Source organism: Muscardinus avellanarius (assembly GCF_963383645.1).
Source record: "Muscardinus avellanarius genome assembly, chromosome: 20".
Taxonomy (NCBI): domain Eukaryota; kingdom Metazoa; phylum Chordata; class Mammalia; order Rodentia; family Gliridae; genus Muscardinus; species Muscardinus avellanarius.
Genome location: NC_137806.1, coordinates 2387203 through 2406011, shown reverse-complemented (window position 1 = coordinate 2406011; position 18809 = coordinate 2387203). Strand labels below are relative to the sequence as shown.

Genomic DNA, 18809 nt, shown 5'->3' with positions numbered 1-18809 from the left:
GAATGGCCGGAGCGGTGGGCCACTCGGGGAGTACCCTTAGGACTGCATCAATCCCAGGTCTCTGCTTTCTCTCTCTGCTTTTTGCTGCCATGAGCTGAGAGCAGCTTTTGTCTGCCATGCACACCACTGCCACGATTTCTGCCTTAGAGACATATACCAAAGACAGAGCCTCTCAACTGTGAGCCCAAATAAATTCTTTTACTAAGTTGTTCTTGTCAGGTATTTTAGCCAGAGTGATAGAAAAGCTAACTTAAAAAACCCTCAAAGACCAAATAATACAGTCTACCACATTGAGTGACCAAAAGGTAAATATTACCTAATTACATCAGTAGAGAAAAGGCATTTGACAAAACGCAATCCTTATTCAGGATAAAAACTCCTAGAAAATTAGAAATAGAGGGTAACTTACTCAACTTTATAATAAGCTACGAAAATCACCTCTAATGACATCATATTAATGGTTAAAAATTAGATGCTTTCCCGCTAAGATCAGAAACAAAGTAAGAATCTGCCCTCTTACAATTATTTTTAAATATTACACTGAATATATTAGCCAGCACAATAAAATATAAGAGAATGTAAAAAATTAAATAAAACTATCTTCGATAACATGTGATATAGTTCTGTACCTAGAAAACCTCAAAGAATCAGCAACAGCAACAAAATCCTGGAATTACTAAGCAGTTACTACAAGGTTGTAGGATACCAGACTAATACACAAAGGTCAATTGCTTTCCTATATACCAGCAACAAAGAAGTCAATTTGAAATTAAAAAACACAATGCCAAACCTGGACATGGTGGGACATGTCTGTAATCTTAGTACTTTGGAGGATGGCAAGTTTCACGACAGCCTCAGCAACAAAGTGAGACACATAGTAAACTATCAAGACTACTTTAAAATAAAAAATAAAATAGGCTGGGGTATAGCTTAGAGGTAGAATGCCCCTGTTTCCAATACCCACTGTTACAAAAACAAAGAAAACACAATACCATTTATATTAGCATCATTCCCAAAATGAAATTTGTTGATAGATGTCTAACAAAATATACACAATATTTATATGTGTAAAACCACAAAAATGATAAAAAATCAAAGAATAAATAAGTACTGGAAACATTTTTCATGTTCATGGATAGGAAGACTAAATACTGTCAAGATATTAGTTCTTAAGCAGTTTGATCTTTAGATTCAATGTAATTCCAATAAAACCCAAGCCATTTTGTACATGTTCAAAAACATAAAAGTTTATGTGCAGAGGCAAAAAAAAAAAACCAAGATAGTATGATAATGGGAAAATATATAAATAGTAAAAAGAATATCAAGACCAGTGATATATGCACAAAAATGTGTTCAACTAACATTTTAATATCAAACAAAATGCCAGAGAGCAAAGCAATAAAAAGATAGCACTTTCAAAATTGGTGCTGAGAAAATGGATATTCATATGCAAAACAATGACTCTAGATGCAAACGCTACAACTTCACAAAGATTAACTCACAATGGATTGTAGGTCTAAGTGGGAAATACTAAACTATACAACCCTGCAAAATAATATGTAAGGAAAATCTGGATGCTCTTTGGTTATAACAATGACTTGAAATACAACATAAAAGACAACTCATAAAAGATCCGAATGGAAACTGAACTCTCCTGCTTTCCAAGAGGCACTGTAAAGCCAAAGGTAAGCCACAGATTGAAAGAAAACGTGGGTAAATATTTAGTTTACACCTCATATCTTCTACATAGGATTTAGAAACCATGCTCCCTGATATTTACCCACAAAATTAAAAGCTAATGTCCACAAAAACTGCACATGAATATTCAGAGCAGTTTTATTCATAATTTTTAAAATTAGAAGCAACCAAGATGCTCTTAAATGGGTAAATAGGTAAATAAAATGGGATTTATTCAGACAATATAATAATAATAATAATAATAATTATTATTATTATTATTATTATTATTATTAGAATTTAACAAACTTATATTTTGAAACATGGTCTCACTAATTTGCTGGAGGCCTTCCTAAATTGCTGAGGCCACCCTTTGTGATCCTCCTGTCTTAGCCTCCCAGGTACTGGGATTATAGGCATGCACCACTAAGCCTAGCCTTATTCCGAGAATAGAATATTATTTAGCCCTAAAAGTAAATGAACTACCAAGCCATAAAAAACGTGGAATAACCTTAAATTTATATTAAAAAGTAAAATAAAGCAACCTAAAAAAAGCTGCCTACTATATATGACATATTACAACTAGATGACATTCTGAATATTGTAAAAATATGGAAGATATAAAAAGAAGTCCATATTTACAGAAGTACTGTAAGTGAACAACTGGTGCATAGAAGATTTTTTTTGCAGTAGTGGAATGGCATTTTATTTCTGAGCTATACCCCCAGCCCTATTTTTTTATTGTTTATTTTGAAACAGTCTCACTGAGTTGTAAAGGGCCTCAGTAAGTAGTTGGCTGCAAACCTGTGATCATCCTGTCTCAGCCTCCCAAATGCTAGGATTACAAACTTGCACCAGCATGTCTGGCTCATAGAAGACTTAGGACAGTAGAAAACTATGATAGTATGTACGGAACAAAATCCACAATACGTATAACATTAAGCGCGAAACATGATACAAACTCTAGACGTTGGATGATAATGATGAATTCATACAGGTTTTAACGCAGCAATTCTACCATGCTGTTTGTGATGGGGGAGGCAGAAAGTTCATGAGGACAACAGTCTACTAAAAATAAAAATGTAAAAGGAAATCCTGTAGCATAAAGAACACATATTTGTAAAATAAATATTACATAATGAAATAATATTCAGGAGAACTCCTACAGCTCAAAAATAAAAGCTAAAGAATCTTATAAAAAAGCAGGCCAGATATTTCAATAGCTATTTTTTCAAAGAAGAAACACAAATGACTAATAAGCTCAACACAAGATGTCCAACAGCATCAGCCATCAGGGAAATGCAAATTAAAACCATAGTGACTCCCCACTTATAGCCAAGAGGATGACAATAATAAAAAAAAAAGTTAAAAAGGAAAATAGAAGCTATCAGAACTCCTCCAAGAATTCTCTTAAATACCCTCCCCTCCAGGCCCAAGCTTATCCTGCTGCCCACATACTTAGGCAGGCCTGCATGAATGTGCGTTTCTTTGTGCTTGGTATGTACCTATAGAAACAATATATTTTATATTTATTAAGAATATGGAGTATATGCTCATTAGAATTTTTTAATTTATGATGTATGCTAGGTGTTTCAAACATTGCCTGTATCTATATGGTAGATTATTTCAAACTTTGATCAGTTAATATAACTGCTCAATAAATATTAATTTAATTATACATTTCTATCTTCCCTATTTAGAGTGTGTGTGTGTGTGTGTGTGTGTGTGTGTGTGTGTGTGCGCGCGTATTAGTAAGGATTGAACCTAGGTGCATTCTGCCTCTGAGATACACTCCCAGCTTTATTTTTCATTCTTTATTTTGAAACAGGGTCTCACTTAGTGAAGAGCTCACTAAGAAGCTGAGGCTGGCAGTGAACCTGGGATCCTCCTGTCTCAGACTCCCAAGTACAGGGATTGCAGTGTACGCCACCATGCATAGCTCCTATTTAGATTCTTGACAAGATGTTTTGTTGTTTCCAATTTTTTTTTTTTTGGTGTGGGGGATTGAACTCAGGGACATTCTAGGTCCACGCTATATCCCTACCTCTTTTTTATTTTGTTATTTTAATAAAATAATAGCTAGTCTCATGAAGTTGCTTAACGCCTCACTAAATTGCTGAGGCTGTCCTTTACCTTGGGATCCTCCTGTCTCAGCCTCCCTCACACTGGGATTATAGGCACTCACCATCATAGCTAGTTGACAGGGTTTGAAAATTCTAATCAGTCTTGTCAAATCCATCCTCTCTTAGATTTGTGTTCTTTTTTTCACTTATTTGTGTTAATAGCTAGTCAGTTTCTATCACGAGAATTTAAGGCTCTTTTTTTTCTAAGTATTAGCCTAACAATATCCCACAAAGTGTTTTTTATTAATTATTTCATTACTCTTTGGTTCAGAACATTTTCTAATTTTTGTGATTTTTTGAGAGGGAATGCACGGATTATTAAAAATGTCTTTTAAATCCTAACCAATAAAGATTTTCTAGGTATTGTCCTCTGATTTTCAATCTAATCCTAAAGCATACTCTATGTGTCTTTAATCCACCCCAAAAATTTAAATTTACTTCTCAAGAGTATATTTTTGTTTCAAAACAAATGCTTTATGTATGTTTAAAAAGAATAAATATCTGTAGTTGTTAAACAGCATTACATATACCTGTGAGGTTCAAGATACTGACCATTTATGTTGATTATTTATTCTACATCCTTACTTATCACAGTGCAGAATTAAACTTTTGAGAGTGCTTGAGATACACTGAATTGAATATTAATGATAAATTTGCTAAGTGAAATGTCTAAGAATATAAAAATATGATTGCTTTTTTAAAGGAGCACCTCTATCAACAGTAGTTATATTCAAATATGATCTTATAGTTTTTAGGTATGCAAATCACTTTTAACTATCTCCTATATTTTAGAAATATCATACAAATTATAAAGCAACAAAATAATTCCATTTTCTGATAGATTTTTAATTTCAGGATCTGCATTAATCTCTGGAAAACTAAAGCTGCTGGTATTTTGTAATTGATTATTTTCTTCTTCTCCACCATAGTCTATGCTTTTAAAAACACTTTTTTCATTCTTTCTGTTGTTTCCAGATGGTACCTTGTTAACTACTCATATCCAGAACTTATTGCTATTTGTGATACATGTTGAACCTTTACATAGATTTCTCAGAAAAAGAAAAGTAAACATTAAATCCAAGTACTTGTTTAGTAGCCAACCAAACTTCTGAAATCAGTTTCTATGGTGATTCATTTCATTTTTCTTTCTATTCTCTTGAGTCTAATTAGAACATCAAAATTTATAGCATATGCAAGAGAACAGCAACACTCATAATTCCAACAGTAGGTTCTGGCCACTCTCATTAAAACATAACATTTAGGATCAGTAGACTTGGTGTACAGTTGTTTTTTTAAAATGTGTAATAAAAGTAAGCAATGCCATGTCAGAAGAAATCATCATTACATAATGAGAACCAAAGTCAAATGCAGGTTACTTTTATGATTCTTTCTAGTGTTTTGATCATTTTATCTAGGGAGTTGACAATTTTTACTTTTCCTATACAATACCTAGAACTAATTCAATTTTTTGTTTCAGTGTTACTGATATGAATAGGTCCATTAAAAACTTAACAATAGTGGACTTCCAGGAAGATGGTGAGCGAGGGAAGCAGCACATATCGGTCCTGCTGACACCCAATCTCCAATCCCTTAACAACTGTGTTCTACAAAGCCAGAAAACACCATAACTTTAAAAATAACATGATAAGTAAAAGGTGGAAAGAGAAAAAGCCATTAGAGAGCAGAAAAGAAACCCACCTACCCGCCTCATGGCCATGGGCACTACAGTGGTGCCAGCTGGCTTCACTGCACCCGACTCCGGAGATGATCAGGACAACAGCCAAGGACTGGAAGTAAGCAGATCACTGGAACTGTAAACCATCAGTTCCTCCAGCACAAACACCAGCTACAACTTGTAGCAGTGGCTGCCAAGCTCACCGTGCTCTCCATAGATCTGGACTAGTGCCCAGCCACACCATGAGTGAAGCCGCCATCCCTGCAGAAGAACGCCCGGTACGGCGACCCTGGGGACTCATGTAGCTGCAATAAACTCTCTGGGTCTGAGTCTTTGTGGGGATGGAGTCTGCTGTTGGACATAGCGGAGGCTTAGACAGACTCAAGTTCTGCCTCAGTGAATAGTGAGGGGGGGAGACTTACACTTACATTGGATCTAACTAGTAGGAGCTCCAGAATCACTCCAGACCACACAAGCATGGTGAATGAGGAGAAGTCAGACCAGATCAGCCCTAGCTGTGGTGAACTCTGAGGCATCCTCCACCTATGGATGAAGGGAGAGACTGAGGTTCCAAGTTGATGGAAAGTTTGGAGAGTGACCTATGCTTAATACAAAACCCAGCTCCATCAATACCGAGCATATGCACACACTGAAAAAGACTCAGAGAACCAGGCTTGCAGCAGGAAAGGTGCCAGGGGCACTTGGTGTCTACACAGAGAGAGACTGCAAAGGCCCAGTCTGCTGGATATTCATATATTTGCAGGGCTGCACTGTAGGGTCTGAGTGTATATGCTTGTTTGTTTGCTCTATTCCCAAGCTTCTTCCCTTGTATATACCTACTTACTTCTCTCTACCCCTTTTTTCCCTCTCTTTTTTTCTTTGCCTTGTATTAAATATACTTCATATCACTGTACTAAAAAATTCTAAATTTGTTACCAGAATATTACTACATATTCACTACCTCTAATCTCTACTATTACTACCTTACCAAATTCATACTTTCATTCTCTTTGACCCTATTTGTGGTTTGACCTATTTTTGCATTTATGATTTCAATTCCCTCCTCACTCAACAGTCACTGTTGAATACAACACAGTTTGCCTTTGGATATACCAGTTGATACCTAGAGACTGAGAGAAATCTATCAAAAGCAGCAGATTCAACCTTCAGCAACCATGAGAAGGAAGAATGACAAGGAAGCAATGAGCCTCAGAACACCACAATAACAGAACCTGACGAGACATAATCGCAGAGATCTCCAGAAGTTCAAACCAGGAATGGAACTGTAGAAATAATACAGGAATTCAAAAAATAACTTAGAGAGAGTCTGAAAGAAATAAAAGATGCAATCATTGAAGTGAAGGCATCAACTCAAACTATAAGCAATCAATTAGACCGCATGGAGTATAGAATCGCGCTCCTAGAAGATGATCACTCCAAAAACAGATGCATAGTATATAACTTAGAAAAAACAATCCCACAGCATGAATTGTACATTGGAGAAGTATGGGCCCATTTTAAAAGAGCCAAGCTAAGAAAAATTGGCATAGAAGGAATAGAAGGTGAAACCAAAGACATCAACAGTCATTGTAAAGAAGTAATATCAGAAAATCATTTAAACAACAAGATATCAATACACAGGTGCAGGAAACTTATAGAATGGCCCTTTCAACCAAATCAGAGAAAAGGTTCACCATGCCACATAATAGTCAAACTGACCAATGTAGAAGCCAAGGAGAGAATCTTAAAGGCAACAAATCAAAAGACCAAGTAACTCTCAGAGGTAAACCAATTAGAATCACTCCAGACTTCCCAAACCAAGTCATGAAAGCCAGAAGGGCCTGGAGTAACATATTCCAAACTGAAAGAAAACAACTTGCAGCCAAAATTTTCCTCCCCAGAAAAACTATCTCTCAAATTAGACAGGGAAATAAAACTCTTCCATGATAAACAGAAGCTGAAAAGATTTATGTCTTCCAAATCAGCACTATAGAAAATATTCAGAGATTAACTGCAAAGAAGAAATAAGTAATACATGCCAGAACCAGAGAAACAATAATTTCTGCCCAGCAAACAACTAAGCAAAGAAGAACAAACACTACCTCAAAAAGAAATTAAATTTCAATATGTTAGGAATTAAAAACCATCTCTCAATAATCACACTGAACATAAATGACCTCAACTTGCCAATAAAACGACACAAGGTGGCAAAATATATTAAAAACCAGAATCCATCTATCTGCTGCCTGCAAGAAACACACCTTACAAGTAAAGATAGTAACAAACTAAAGATAAAGGGCTGGAGTAAAGTAATCCATGACAACAGAAATTGAGGATGTTTTTACCTGTGTCTGTGTGTTTCAGTGTTCGACATTCTGAACAAGACCCCAAAAGCAAAAGAAACTAAAAGGCAGATCAATACATGGTATTGCATTAAACTAAAAAGCTTCTGTACAGCAATGAAAACTATCAAGAATCTCAACTGTGAGCCAACAGAATGGGAGAAGATTTTTGCTACCTGATCATCTGAAAAAGGATTAATATATAGACTATACAGAGAAATCTAGAAACTCAGCACTAAGAAAACAAATAACCTAATAAGTAATGGGAAAGTTAACTAATTAGACCCTTCACAAAAGAGGAAATTTAAATGGACAATAAATATATAAAAACATTATTATCAATCAAACAGATGAAAATCAAAACTACCCTGAGATTTCACCTAACTCCCACTAGAATGGCAATCATTCAAAACACAAACAACAAATGCTGGCAAGAATATAGAGAACTCTAATAAATTGTTGGTGAGACTGCAAATTAGTGCAACCACTTTGGAAAACTCTAGGGAGGATCCTCAGAAGAATGGGAACAAACTTACTATATGATCCAGCAATACCACTTCTGGGCATCTACCCAAAAGAGTGGAAACCAAACTACCAAACTAATGCAGGTGTATCTATGTTCATGGCTGCACAATTCACCGTAGCCAAACTATGGAACCAGCCAAGATGTCCATCAACAGATGAATGGATTACAAAACTGTGGGATACAGTGGAATTTTACTCAGCCATAAAGGAAAACACAATTACATAATTTACAGGAACATGGATGGACCCGGAGAGCATTATACTGAGATTAGTCAGTCACGAAAAATAAGAAATCAGATGCTCTCCCTAATATGTGAAAGCTAAAGAGAAAATGGGTCATAAAAGAGAGATGAGGAAGGAGATAGTATAGATGAGCAAATAAGGAGACCTAACTAAGGGGATGGGAGGGAGGAGATGGAAATTCTCTAATGTTCATGATGTACATTAACAAACATATAAATGTCAATAACTAAGCAAACATGGAAAGGAGGGAGGGGAAGAAAGTGGGGCAGGAGCTGAGTAAGGACTAACTGGGTGATGTGTGCATATGTGTCTCCACCATCTTCTTCCCCATTAATATGCATGGCTACAATGCACAAATAAAAAATTAAAATAACATTTTATATTTAAAAAATATTTGCAATCATCTTAACCAAAAATAACCTGTGGTATAATTTTTCCTCTGTAGGCTTATAAATTTTGCCTTTATTCTTTATACAAAAGAATAAGACAGAAGGTTTTTCAATACATTTATGATACTCTTTGTAAATTATCATAGTTTCTCAAAGAGAAATTTCTAGAAATATTCATGACTTTACAGCCTAGAGTAAAAAACCTTAGCCAGAAATAAATTAATACTTTAAGTATTAAAAATTACAGTAAATTATATCTCTGAGAAAAACTTACATTAGCAATATTACAAATTGAAATATAATGTATAATGTCTCCCTACTTAATTGATAACTTGATCGGTGTGATAGTCAAATGAAAACAGCAATAAAGTAACTGTACAAGCATTTGTTACAAAATTCACTAAACAAAAATTAACTCAATTTAGCAGAAAATATTTAGAGATAAATATTAATAAATACAGATGTCAAGATCAGCCCAGCAGTTTTGCTTGGTTTATAAAAAACTAATTATTATAAGAAATGATATCCACAATTCAAGGAACAAATAAGTATTTGATATAATGGGAACTCTGTCACTTGCTTTTTAAAAAAACATTCATTTTGCCAGGCGTGGTGGCGCACGCTTGTAACCCCCGCGGTTGGGAGGCGGAGACAGGAGGATCGCGCAGGTTCGAAGCCAGCCTTGCAGGCTTAAGAGACCCTGTTTCCAAATTTAAAAAAAAGTATAAAATTGATCTGGGAGTGTAGCCTGGAAGTAGAAGGGTTTCTAGGAACCCCAGTCCCATAAAAAAAAAATTAATTTTGTACAATGAGGTAGTAAGGCAGCTTTGGCAAATCTATGAGAAATCAAAGTATGTCCTATGAACAACTTTGTAAGTACTAGTTGTCAAAAAATCTCGACCATTCTTGTTAGTAGCTTCATCTATAAAAGCCCTAATAATACCTGTCCACTTACCTCTCAGGGGTCCTGTGAGACCCAGTGGATTTAGGTAAACAAAAGGCTTTGAAAGTTAAAAGTTCTGTGGAAGTATGTACTCTCAGTATATTGAAGTAGTCCTTGATACTTGAGGTTTGGTTTCAAAACGTCAATAATATCACAATATAATATTATAGCTCAGAAATTAGTATAAGTTATAGTGAAATAACTTGTTAAGCTCTTTTGTGAAGGTTTGTAGTCACCTAATTTACAATGAAATAAGCAATGATTAGATTTCACTACACTATTTTACAAGCTACCTCCAATGAACATATCTAGCCCATTTAGCTAAGGATATTTTACTGGGTGGTATTTGTTACCAGTTGATCTCCTGTAAGTTCTACATAACTGTTCTGCATTTCCACTAACTAGGAAATAACTTCGTGCATTTGATGTATCATCAGAACTGTTTTATCTATCTACCTGTCATGTCTGATAATTTTTTGTGGTGGTGGTGGTACTAAAGATCAAACTCAGGAGCATTCTACCTCTGAGCTATACCTCTGGCAAGTTTTTAATCAATTAATTAACTAATTAATTTATGACACTGAGGATTGAAACCAGCAAAGTCATAGCTTGGAGCTTGACCCTCAGCCTTATATTTTAATTTTATTTTTTAATTTTTAAAACAGGGTCTCACTGAGTTGTGGAGGGCTAAATTGCTGAGGCTGGCCTGGAACCTGCGATCCTCCCGTCCCAGCCTTCTGAGTGAATGACGAGTACTCCCCACACTTTCACTTTTTAACAGTGAGCGCGCCATGTGGAGGGAGGCTGCAGAGACCTACGCATAGACAGCGCATCGGGCACTTTCACTTACCGCAGATGAAAGGAGTCTCATCTGAATTGTCAGCACAATCATTCACGAAATCACACAGCCTGTCCTTCGCAATGCAGTGCCTGTTAGCACAGGTGAATTCCTGAGCAGTGCACTCTCTGTCTGGGCTCAGCAAGGGGGAGCACTCTTGAAAGGAAACATCATCCACCGCGACATCGCCTATGTAGCTGATGCCACGTTTTGCCCTGAAGACAATCTAAGAAAAAGAAAAGAAAAAAGAAAAAAAAAAAAAAACAAAGAAAAAGCCATTTAGAGCGGAAGCTGTCAATCAAGGAGTTCAACACATGGTGTAAGCACAGACACATCAAACTTGACTCAGGTAAAAAAAAATACCTCCATACTGAAAGTGACTTAGGGGACATGAGGGTCATCAAGGATCTAGAGCATCCTCAACACCCAATAAGTAGCAGGGCAGCACCCTGCCTCCATCCTGATGGGTAGAAAATGTGCCCTAGAAAACTGGCAGGAGGCCCAGCCTGCCACCACGGCCTGTGACAGCTGGCAGACCCAAATCAAGGGAGCCCGCGGCACAGAGCGGGAGGCCATCAGTTGACATAAAGAACCAAGGGAAATAAAGTGCAATACAAGCTTTACTTTGCTCCACTGCTGCTGTTCTGACTTAGCCTCCCCCACAAGGACTTAAGAGTTAAAGACATCAGATCAATGCAATCAGTTTTACTAAGTTAGCTGCATCTTTGCAATAGAAATGATTTTGATTTGCTTTTGATTAAGATACATGATGGCGAGTATCCTCCTGTGTCCTGCTGTTTGGCAGCAATCTCCTACTCAAATGCACTTGGCAGATCTGAAGTGATCAAGATAGCAGGAGATACTAAAATGTACAGAAACTCTGTCTTTAGTTTGTAACAGTATCTAACTGCTCGGATGACTATAAACATTGTTTCATAGAACATAAAAGTCAAATATTTACCTTTAGATTTCTAAGTGAAATTGTTTCTATGAAATTGCACTGAACACTAAATATGTATCTGCTGAGAGATATCCATATATGTCAACGTAAATTTAGAATAGTTGGATATGAATTACATGAAATAAAGATTTACCAACAAACTCAACCAAAAGCTTATAAAACTTATCAACAAATTCAGCAGTGTCTGGATATAAAATCAATCTTAAAAAATCAGAAGCTTTCCAGTATGCTAACCATAAATCTGCTGAAAAACAAATCCAGAAAACACTTATATTCAGGTTATCCCACAAAAAAATAAAATACTTAGGACTAAACTTAGCCCAAAAGGTAAAAGACTTCTGCAAAAAATTATAAAACATTTTAAAAAGAAATCAAAGAAGACCTTAGAAAATGCAAAGATCGTCAATGTTCTTGGATAGGCAGAATAAATATCATCAAAATGGCTATTCTTCAAAAAGTGACCTACAGATTCAATGTAATACCCAGTAAATTATCAAGGTCATTCCTCACAGACATAGAAAAATCAGTCCTTAAATTCATTTGGCAAAACAAAAAACCCAGAATAGCCAAAGTAGTTCTCAGCAACAAGTACCATGCAGAGGCATCACAATACCTGACTTCAAACTGCACTACAAAGCCATAGGAATAAAACAGCATGATCTGGGCACAAACACATAAACTAATAGAGCAAAATAGAAGATTCAAAAACAAATCCCGGGGTGTATTCATTTCGAGTCACCCCCCATGCCATTTTGGCATGGGGCTGTATTTCTATTTTCTGTATTTCTATCTTTCTAATAAACTTCTTTAAATCTTCAAAAAAAAATCCTCATACTTAAGGCCAATTGATTTTTTTACAAAAAAAAGGTCAAAAACCTACACTGGAAAAAATATAGCCTCTTCAATAAACGGTGTTGGCAAAATTGGTTAACCAGATGCAGAAAAATGGAAATAAATTCCACTTTCTCGTTCTACACAAGAGTCAATTCAAGATGGATCAAAGATTGGGAAATCAGACCAGAGACCCTGCAGCTCCTTGGACAAAGTATAGGTTCAACACTGTAACATACAGGCACAGGTAAAAACTTTCTCAACAAAACTTCAAAGGCACAAGAAACTAAAAGGCAGATCAATTTGTGAGACTGCATTAAACTGACGAGCTTCTGTACAGCAAAGGAAACCATCAAGGGCCTCAACAGAGAATCAACAGAATGGGAGAAGATTTTTGCCAACTATTTCTCCAATAGAGAACTAATATCTAGAATATACAGAGAACTCAAGAAACTCAGTACTAAGAAAACAAATAACCCAATAAAAATGGGTAAGTTAACTAAATAGACACTTCACACAAAAAAGAAATTCAAATGGCCAATAAATGTGTGCAAAATGCTCAACATCATTGGCAATCAGAGAGATGCAAATCAGAACTACCCTGAGATTTCACCTAACTTCAACTAGAACGGCAATCATTAAAAACACAAATAACAACAAATGCTGGCGAGGATATGGAGAAGTGGAAACTCTAATACATTGTTGGTGAGATTGCAATTAGTGCAACCACTTTGGAAACAGTATGGAGGAATCTCAGAAGAATGGGAATGAACCTATCGTAGGACACAGCACTCCCACTTCTGGGCATCTACCCAAAGGAATGGAACTCAAACTACCAAACTAATGCATGTGTATCTATGTTCATCAATATACACTTCACAATTGCTGAACTGTGGAACCAGCCAAGATGTCCATCAACAAATGAATGGATTACAAAACTATGGGGTATGTACACAATGGAATTTTACTCAGCCATAAAGAACAAAGTTACGTCATTTACAGGGAAATGGAGAACATTATGCTAAGTGAGATTAGTCAGTCACAAAAAGTAAGAAACTGGATGCTCTCCTTAATATGTGGAAGCTAGGGAGAAAAGGGTTCATAGGAGAAACTCTAGACAAAGAAGGAGAATTCATAGATGAGAAATAAGGTGACGTAACTGAGGGAAATGAGAGGGAAGAAGAGGGAGTCCCCTAATGTACATGGCGTACATTCATAAACATATCAAAGTCAATCACTAAGCCAAATATGAGGAGGGAATGGGCAAGGGATTGGGAAGGGCTGAGTGACGTGTGCATGTATGCCTCTACCATCTCCTTCTCCCTCAAGATGTATGACCCTACTGTACCAATAAAAAAGGGCTGAGGTATATCTCAAAGGTAGAATACCCCAGGTTCAATTCCCAGCACTACAAAAAAAGATTTATCCTTAGTGATTTTATGTTAACTATCTACTATTACCAATCTCTTGAACACTTTTTGACCAACCCTGAATATTTTTTCTTAAAAGAAATAATTACTTTTTTCTTAAAACGAGATATACTTTTATACTTTTGCGAGTTGGGATGTTTTCTTTTAAAGGTGAGAAGGTAGGATTGTTGAGATCTCGCTTCATATATTATCATAGGAAAACATAATTTTTTGAATGTTGAACTTGCATAAAGAGATTAAATTGTTCTTTATAGAAGATCAGCTAGAAAAGAAAAATAAACTTGTAGGAGAGTTTGTAAGGCATTAAGATATAAAACTAAAAAAAATAATAGAATTATGACTTTCTTACAATTGAGTCCTGAAAAACACTGAAATATAAAATGAAAAAGATACTCTATTATCTGGATAGTCCAAACATTATTTAAACATGTGACACAGTGTTTTGTGAATAAGAAATTTGATCACTGGATGAATGTTTCACAATTTACCTGCTTTGCTATTGATACAGTATCAGTTGCCAGCCAAGTGAAATCATTATTTCTCAATTTTCTATATTGTGTTGGTTGTAATTTCATAGATATGTATCAAATGTGATTAAGTGTGCTTTATACAATCAGTAGTTATAATGTACCTTCTGTGGGGCAGATGATAATCTCAGTCAAACATTTTAATGGAATTTGAGGGGCAGTGCAGCATAGTGGCTGCATTACAGATGGCACGCTTGTGTTTAAAACCTATCTCTGCCATTTGGTAGACACATAACTAGGGCAAATTACACAATTTCTGGCATTTCTGTATTCTAATACCTAGACTGGAGATGGACCTTTTCATAGTATGTACTTCATAAGATTATTGTGAAAAGTAAATGGGTAAATATTTTAAAATGAATTGAAGTACCTAGAATTTAATAAGTATTACATGTGGGACTGCTTTGATTACAAAAATCTTATACAAAGCATTATAGTAAAATATTTTGCTTAAATTTAAGAGTTTCCAAATAAAACTATGCAAGCTTCCCAGTAGTGCTTCAGTATGCAATTTCTTAAGTTATCTTACTCTTTTGCTTGCTGGCTAGAGGCACTCAGCTTTCTGAGGCTAAAGGAAAAAATATTGTGTGAACAGAAGACTTGGGAGCAGTGCGGACACTTCCGCCACGTGTTGTAATGCGTTTTGCACAGAACACGTGCTCAGGAAGGAAAGAAAAGGCATCACATGAGAAAGCAGAGGCTCAGAAGCCACTTAGATCCAAAGAAAACAAGTATTCTTCTCTTTTGTCCAATGTCAACATGTAAAAAAGAAGAATTTCAGAAAAGCTAAATTAGCAATGATTCCATCTGCTAAAATGTTATTTGGAACATATTTTAACATACAAGTATTCCAGGTGCACAGAACTAGTTAAGAATCCATGGCCTGGGATGGAAGTTCTGGTCTGATAGGAGAGAACTTTCTACAGATTCTTGCTGAGTCTTCTTGCCTCAATGTAAAGGCTGAACAGCTAGAATCCTTCCAATAATAAACTTCATATGGTGCAAGTCTACTTATTAAATTACTACTCAGTCCTTCTGTCTTTATACTGAGACACTCATCTATATCTTAAATTATCTACAGATAACTCACAAGGAAACTGGGTATTTCAATAAGAGACAAAAACAGATGAGATTTATTTTACATATCATTTTAAGAAACCATATGGTCTGCTAATCCAGTAGAGAAAGCTTGTAATCATAGACAATGTATCCTGAACATTCACAGCCATCTAGGCTGCCTATAATGCACACATATAAATGCAATATTTAGTGGAAGTATTTTATTCCTTCCATCCAGAGACAAGTGGTTTTAAAGTCATAGCTCAAGTGTGAGGTAATTAAGACCAAGGAGAAAATGTCCTCCCATGTACATGGCTCTGGATTCTTACTCTGCTTATTTAAATGTTCTTTACACTTTTGTTGGTGCACTGTAATTACACATCATACTATAGACTGATAGGATTACACACCCACCCAACACTTGGGGCTTCCCCCACACACACGTGTCACTGAGATTGGCGCTATTTCATATACTTGCAGAGCGTTATTCAAACTCTCACCTTCTTTGCATCTCGATTCCCCCTCCCCCCAAACCCATCTCACTACTGGAGTCGCTGCTCTTCTACCTGAGATCTCATTCCCCAATTTTTTATAGCTTCCATATAAGACAGAAAGCATACAACTATCCGCTTTCCATGCCTGGTTAACCCCACTTCGCATACTATTCTCAGGTTTCACCCATTTTCCTAAGAGTGATAACAATTTTGTTCTTGTGCTTGTCCAAGTATACACAGATCTTAAGAGCTCAGCTTCATCTTCCAAAAAAAATCCCAATAAAACCATGGGCCACGGAGCTCCTGTGTTCTTGATAACCCATAAAAATAAAACTCGGACCACAGATCTCCTATTTTTCAGTTTAAATATATCCATCCATGTACTACTTGGAATTTTCTCTAAAAATTAGGTATGTATGTGCTTTACCTTCCTGATACCACTGTGGTTTCCATGAAGATGGCAGTAACTTCATGTACTTACAGAGCTCCTTACATATGCTACATGAAGTCAGCAACATGTGATTATGCCTCCTCTAATTACCTGAAATTACATAAATCTGCTACACATCACGAGGCTGAACCGTACAATGCGCTTGTAAAAGACTGCTTTTTAAATCATATTGGAAACAAGTGTATTATAATAACTGAGGATCTATTTTTAGAAGCAAGGGGCTTGTTCTCTGTATGTGGGAGGTGGACTTGGGAGAAAAGAAAGGTGGTCATTCAAACGTAAAGTTCCTGGAAGTTTAACTGTCTAATTGGGAGAAGTTAGGGTTTTCTAAATTGTAAGTTTCTTGTGGAAGACGCCATCTGGAGTGTTACATGCCCTGCATTCATTCAAATATCAAATTGGGAATGGTAGGCCCCGAAGACGATGGGTGGAGAAAATAAATTATGAAAGAAACAATTAGGAAATAAATTATAAAACAAAGAAGCTACTTGAATTACAAACCTGCATATAGGAATGAATGCCTAAAAACACTTCCACTCTCCTCCACCTGGCACCCTGCTGCCCAGTTTGAGCCCACACTTTGGAAGTGGTACTGCCCTTCTTGATGAGGACCTGTGGACACATGTTAACAGTTGTTGAAATATTTTGTCTCCATACCTTTGAAACCTGCAGAATATTCTGAGTCATACTTAAAATTTTTAATATCTATAAGAAGTACCTAAGAGAAAAGCTAAGACATTTTTCATTAGATGTCTTTGTTTTCTACCAGGAAGGTGCAGCACTGTGCCCCAGGGCACCTCTCAAGCTTAGCATAAAAAGGGTATGTATGAATATCTGTCAATCAAGTCTTGAGGGATCTGCATACCATTTTATTAGAAACTCAACTATATTCATTTTATAAAAATGCTAAAGGCATCAGGAACAGTTGACATTTTATATATTAAATAATATACATGTAGTTGAAGGTATAAAATGAAATTTCTTCCTAAGTCACTCTCTTGAGAGTGGCTTTCCTTTTTTGATTGGTAACGATATCAGGATGTGAATCCATGCAACCGTACTGGCACAGGTGGAGACACGAGTGGGCACGGACTCTTGTTGTAAGGGCTCCCTGCCCAACGGTCTCATCAGTGCTAGATCTCATAGCTTGAATCTCAAGAGTCCCTCAAGGGGCCATGAGGTAAAGGCCTGGTCCCCTCGGTGAAACCTCTAATAGGTGGGGCCTAGGGGGATGTCTCAGGCCTTTGGCGTGTGCACGTGAGGGGACTGGCAATTGGCTAACACATTAAACAAAACAGAAACTCATGAAGGCACACCAACATAAAGCAACGTGAACAAATATCAAGAGGAGAATATTTTTCTTTATAACAGAAAGAGAAGCTACAGATGCATGCAGAAAAAAATGGAGTTAGAAAATCATAAGGCATGCATCGTGGCAAATTAATTCAGGGTGAAGACCAATAGAGGTGAAAATTAGTGAGCAAAGCTGAGTCAAGATCCGGAGTTTAGGTACCCTGAAATATTTACAGATATTTGCTGCTGATGGGAACAAAGGTAATGGGACTTATAGACTCCATTACCTAGTAGGCTAGAGCAAAGATGAACATAATATGTGTTACCCCAGCAAAAACACTGAGAAAATTCAACTAGGCATTTAAGTTATAAAATGATGGCCATGATATTTTAAAATATCAAAGTCCTAAAGGGCAGAGTAAGGGACTATTCATTTGAAATGCATTAGAAAGAAATGGCAAGCCAAGCCTTGTGGTGCACGCTTGTAATCCTAGTACTTGGAGGCTGAGACAGGAGGATCACAGTTTCACAGCCAGCTTCAGCTACTTAGTGAGGCCCCGCAAAACTTAGTGAGGCCCTGCTTCAAAATAAAGAATAAAAAAAAAAAAATAGGGGTAGGGGCATAGCCCAGAGGTAGAATGCCCCTGGGTTCAATCCTCAATTCCACAGAAAAGAGAAAGAAATAGCAGTTAACATGTGTGATTTTATAGTAGGTACTTTAAACATTCATTTTATTATGCTTCTCAGAATACAGAAACTAAAACTTTCTGGTATAAAGTAGCATTACACAGAAAGTGTAACCTCAAAATAAAGAAAAATATTCGTAAATTACATAGGGAAAAAATTACCTATCAGCCAGCCACTCATCTTCATTTTTTTTGCTAAAGCTTTTTCTCAAAGAATTATAAAACCCGTAAAGTATTGATAATTGTTCATTTTCACTTGTTAAAAAAAAACTATGTTTTGCCAGGAGTGGTGGCACATGCCTGTAATCTCAATGTACCAATA

The 18809-nt window shown here is 36.3% G+C and overlaps 1 protein-coding gene across 1 annotated transcript in view; it reads right to left on the bottom strand.

Annotated features, from left to right (window-relative positions):
- Window positions 1-18809, bottom strand: part of MALRD1 (MAM and LDL receptor class A domain containing 1) — a gene marked incomplete at both ends in the record, with an annotated part of 671257 nt that overhangs the window by 394960 nt on the left and 257488 nt on the right. Inside the window, 2 exons of the mRNA XM_080717079.1 lie at window positions 10768-10981; window positions 17010-17120. Of these exons, the coding sequence (XP_080573205.1) occupies window positions 10768-10981; window positions 17010-17120 (325 nt within the window). The remainder of the gene's footprint in view (window positions 1-10767; window positions 10982-17009; window positions 17121-18809) is intronic.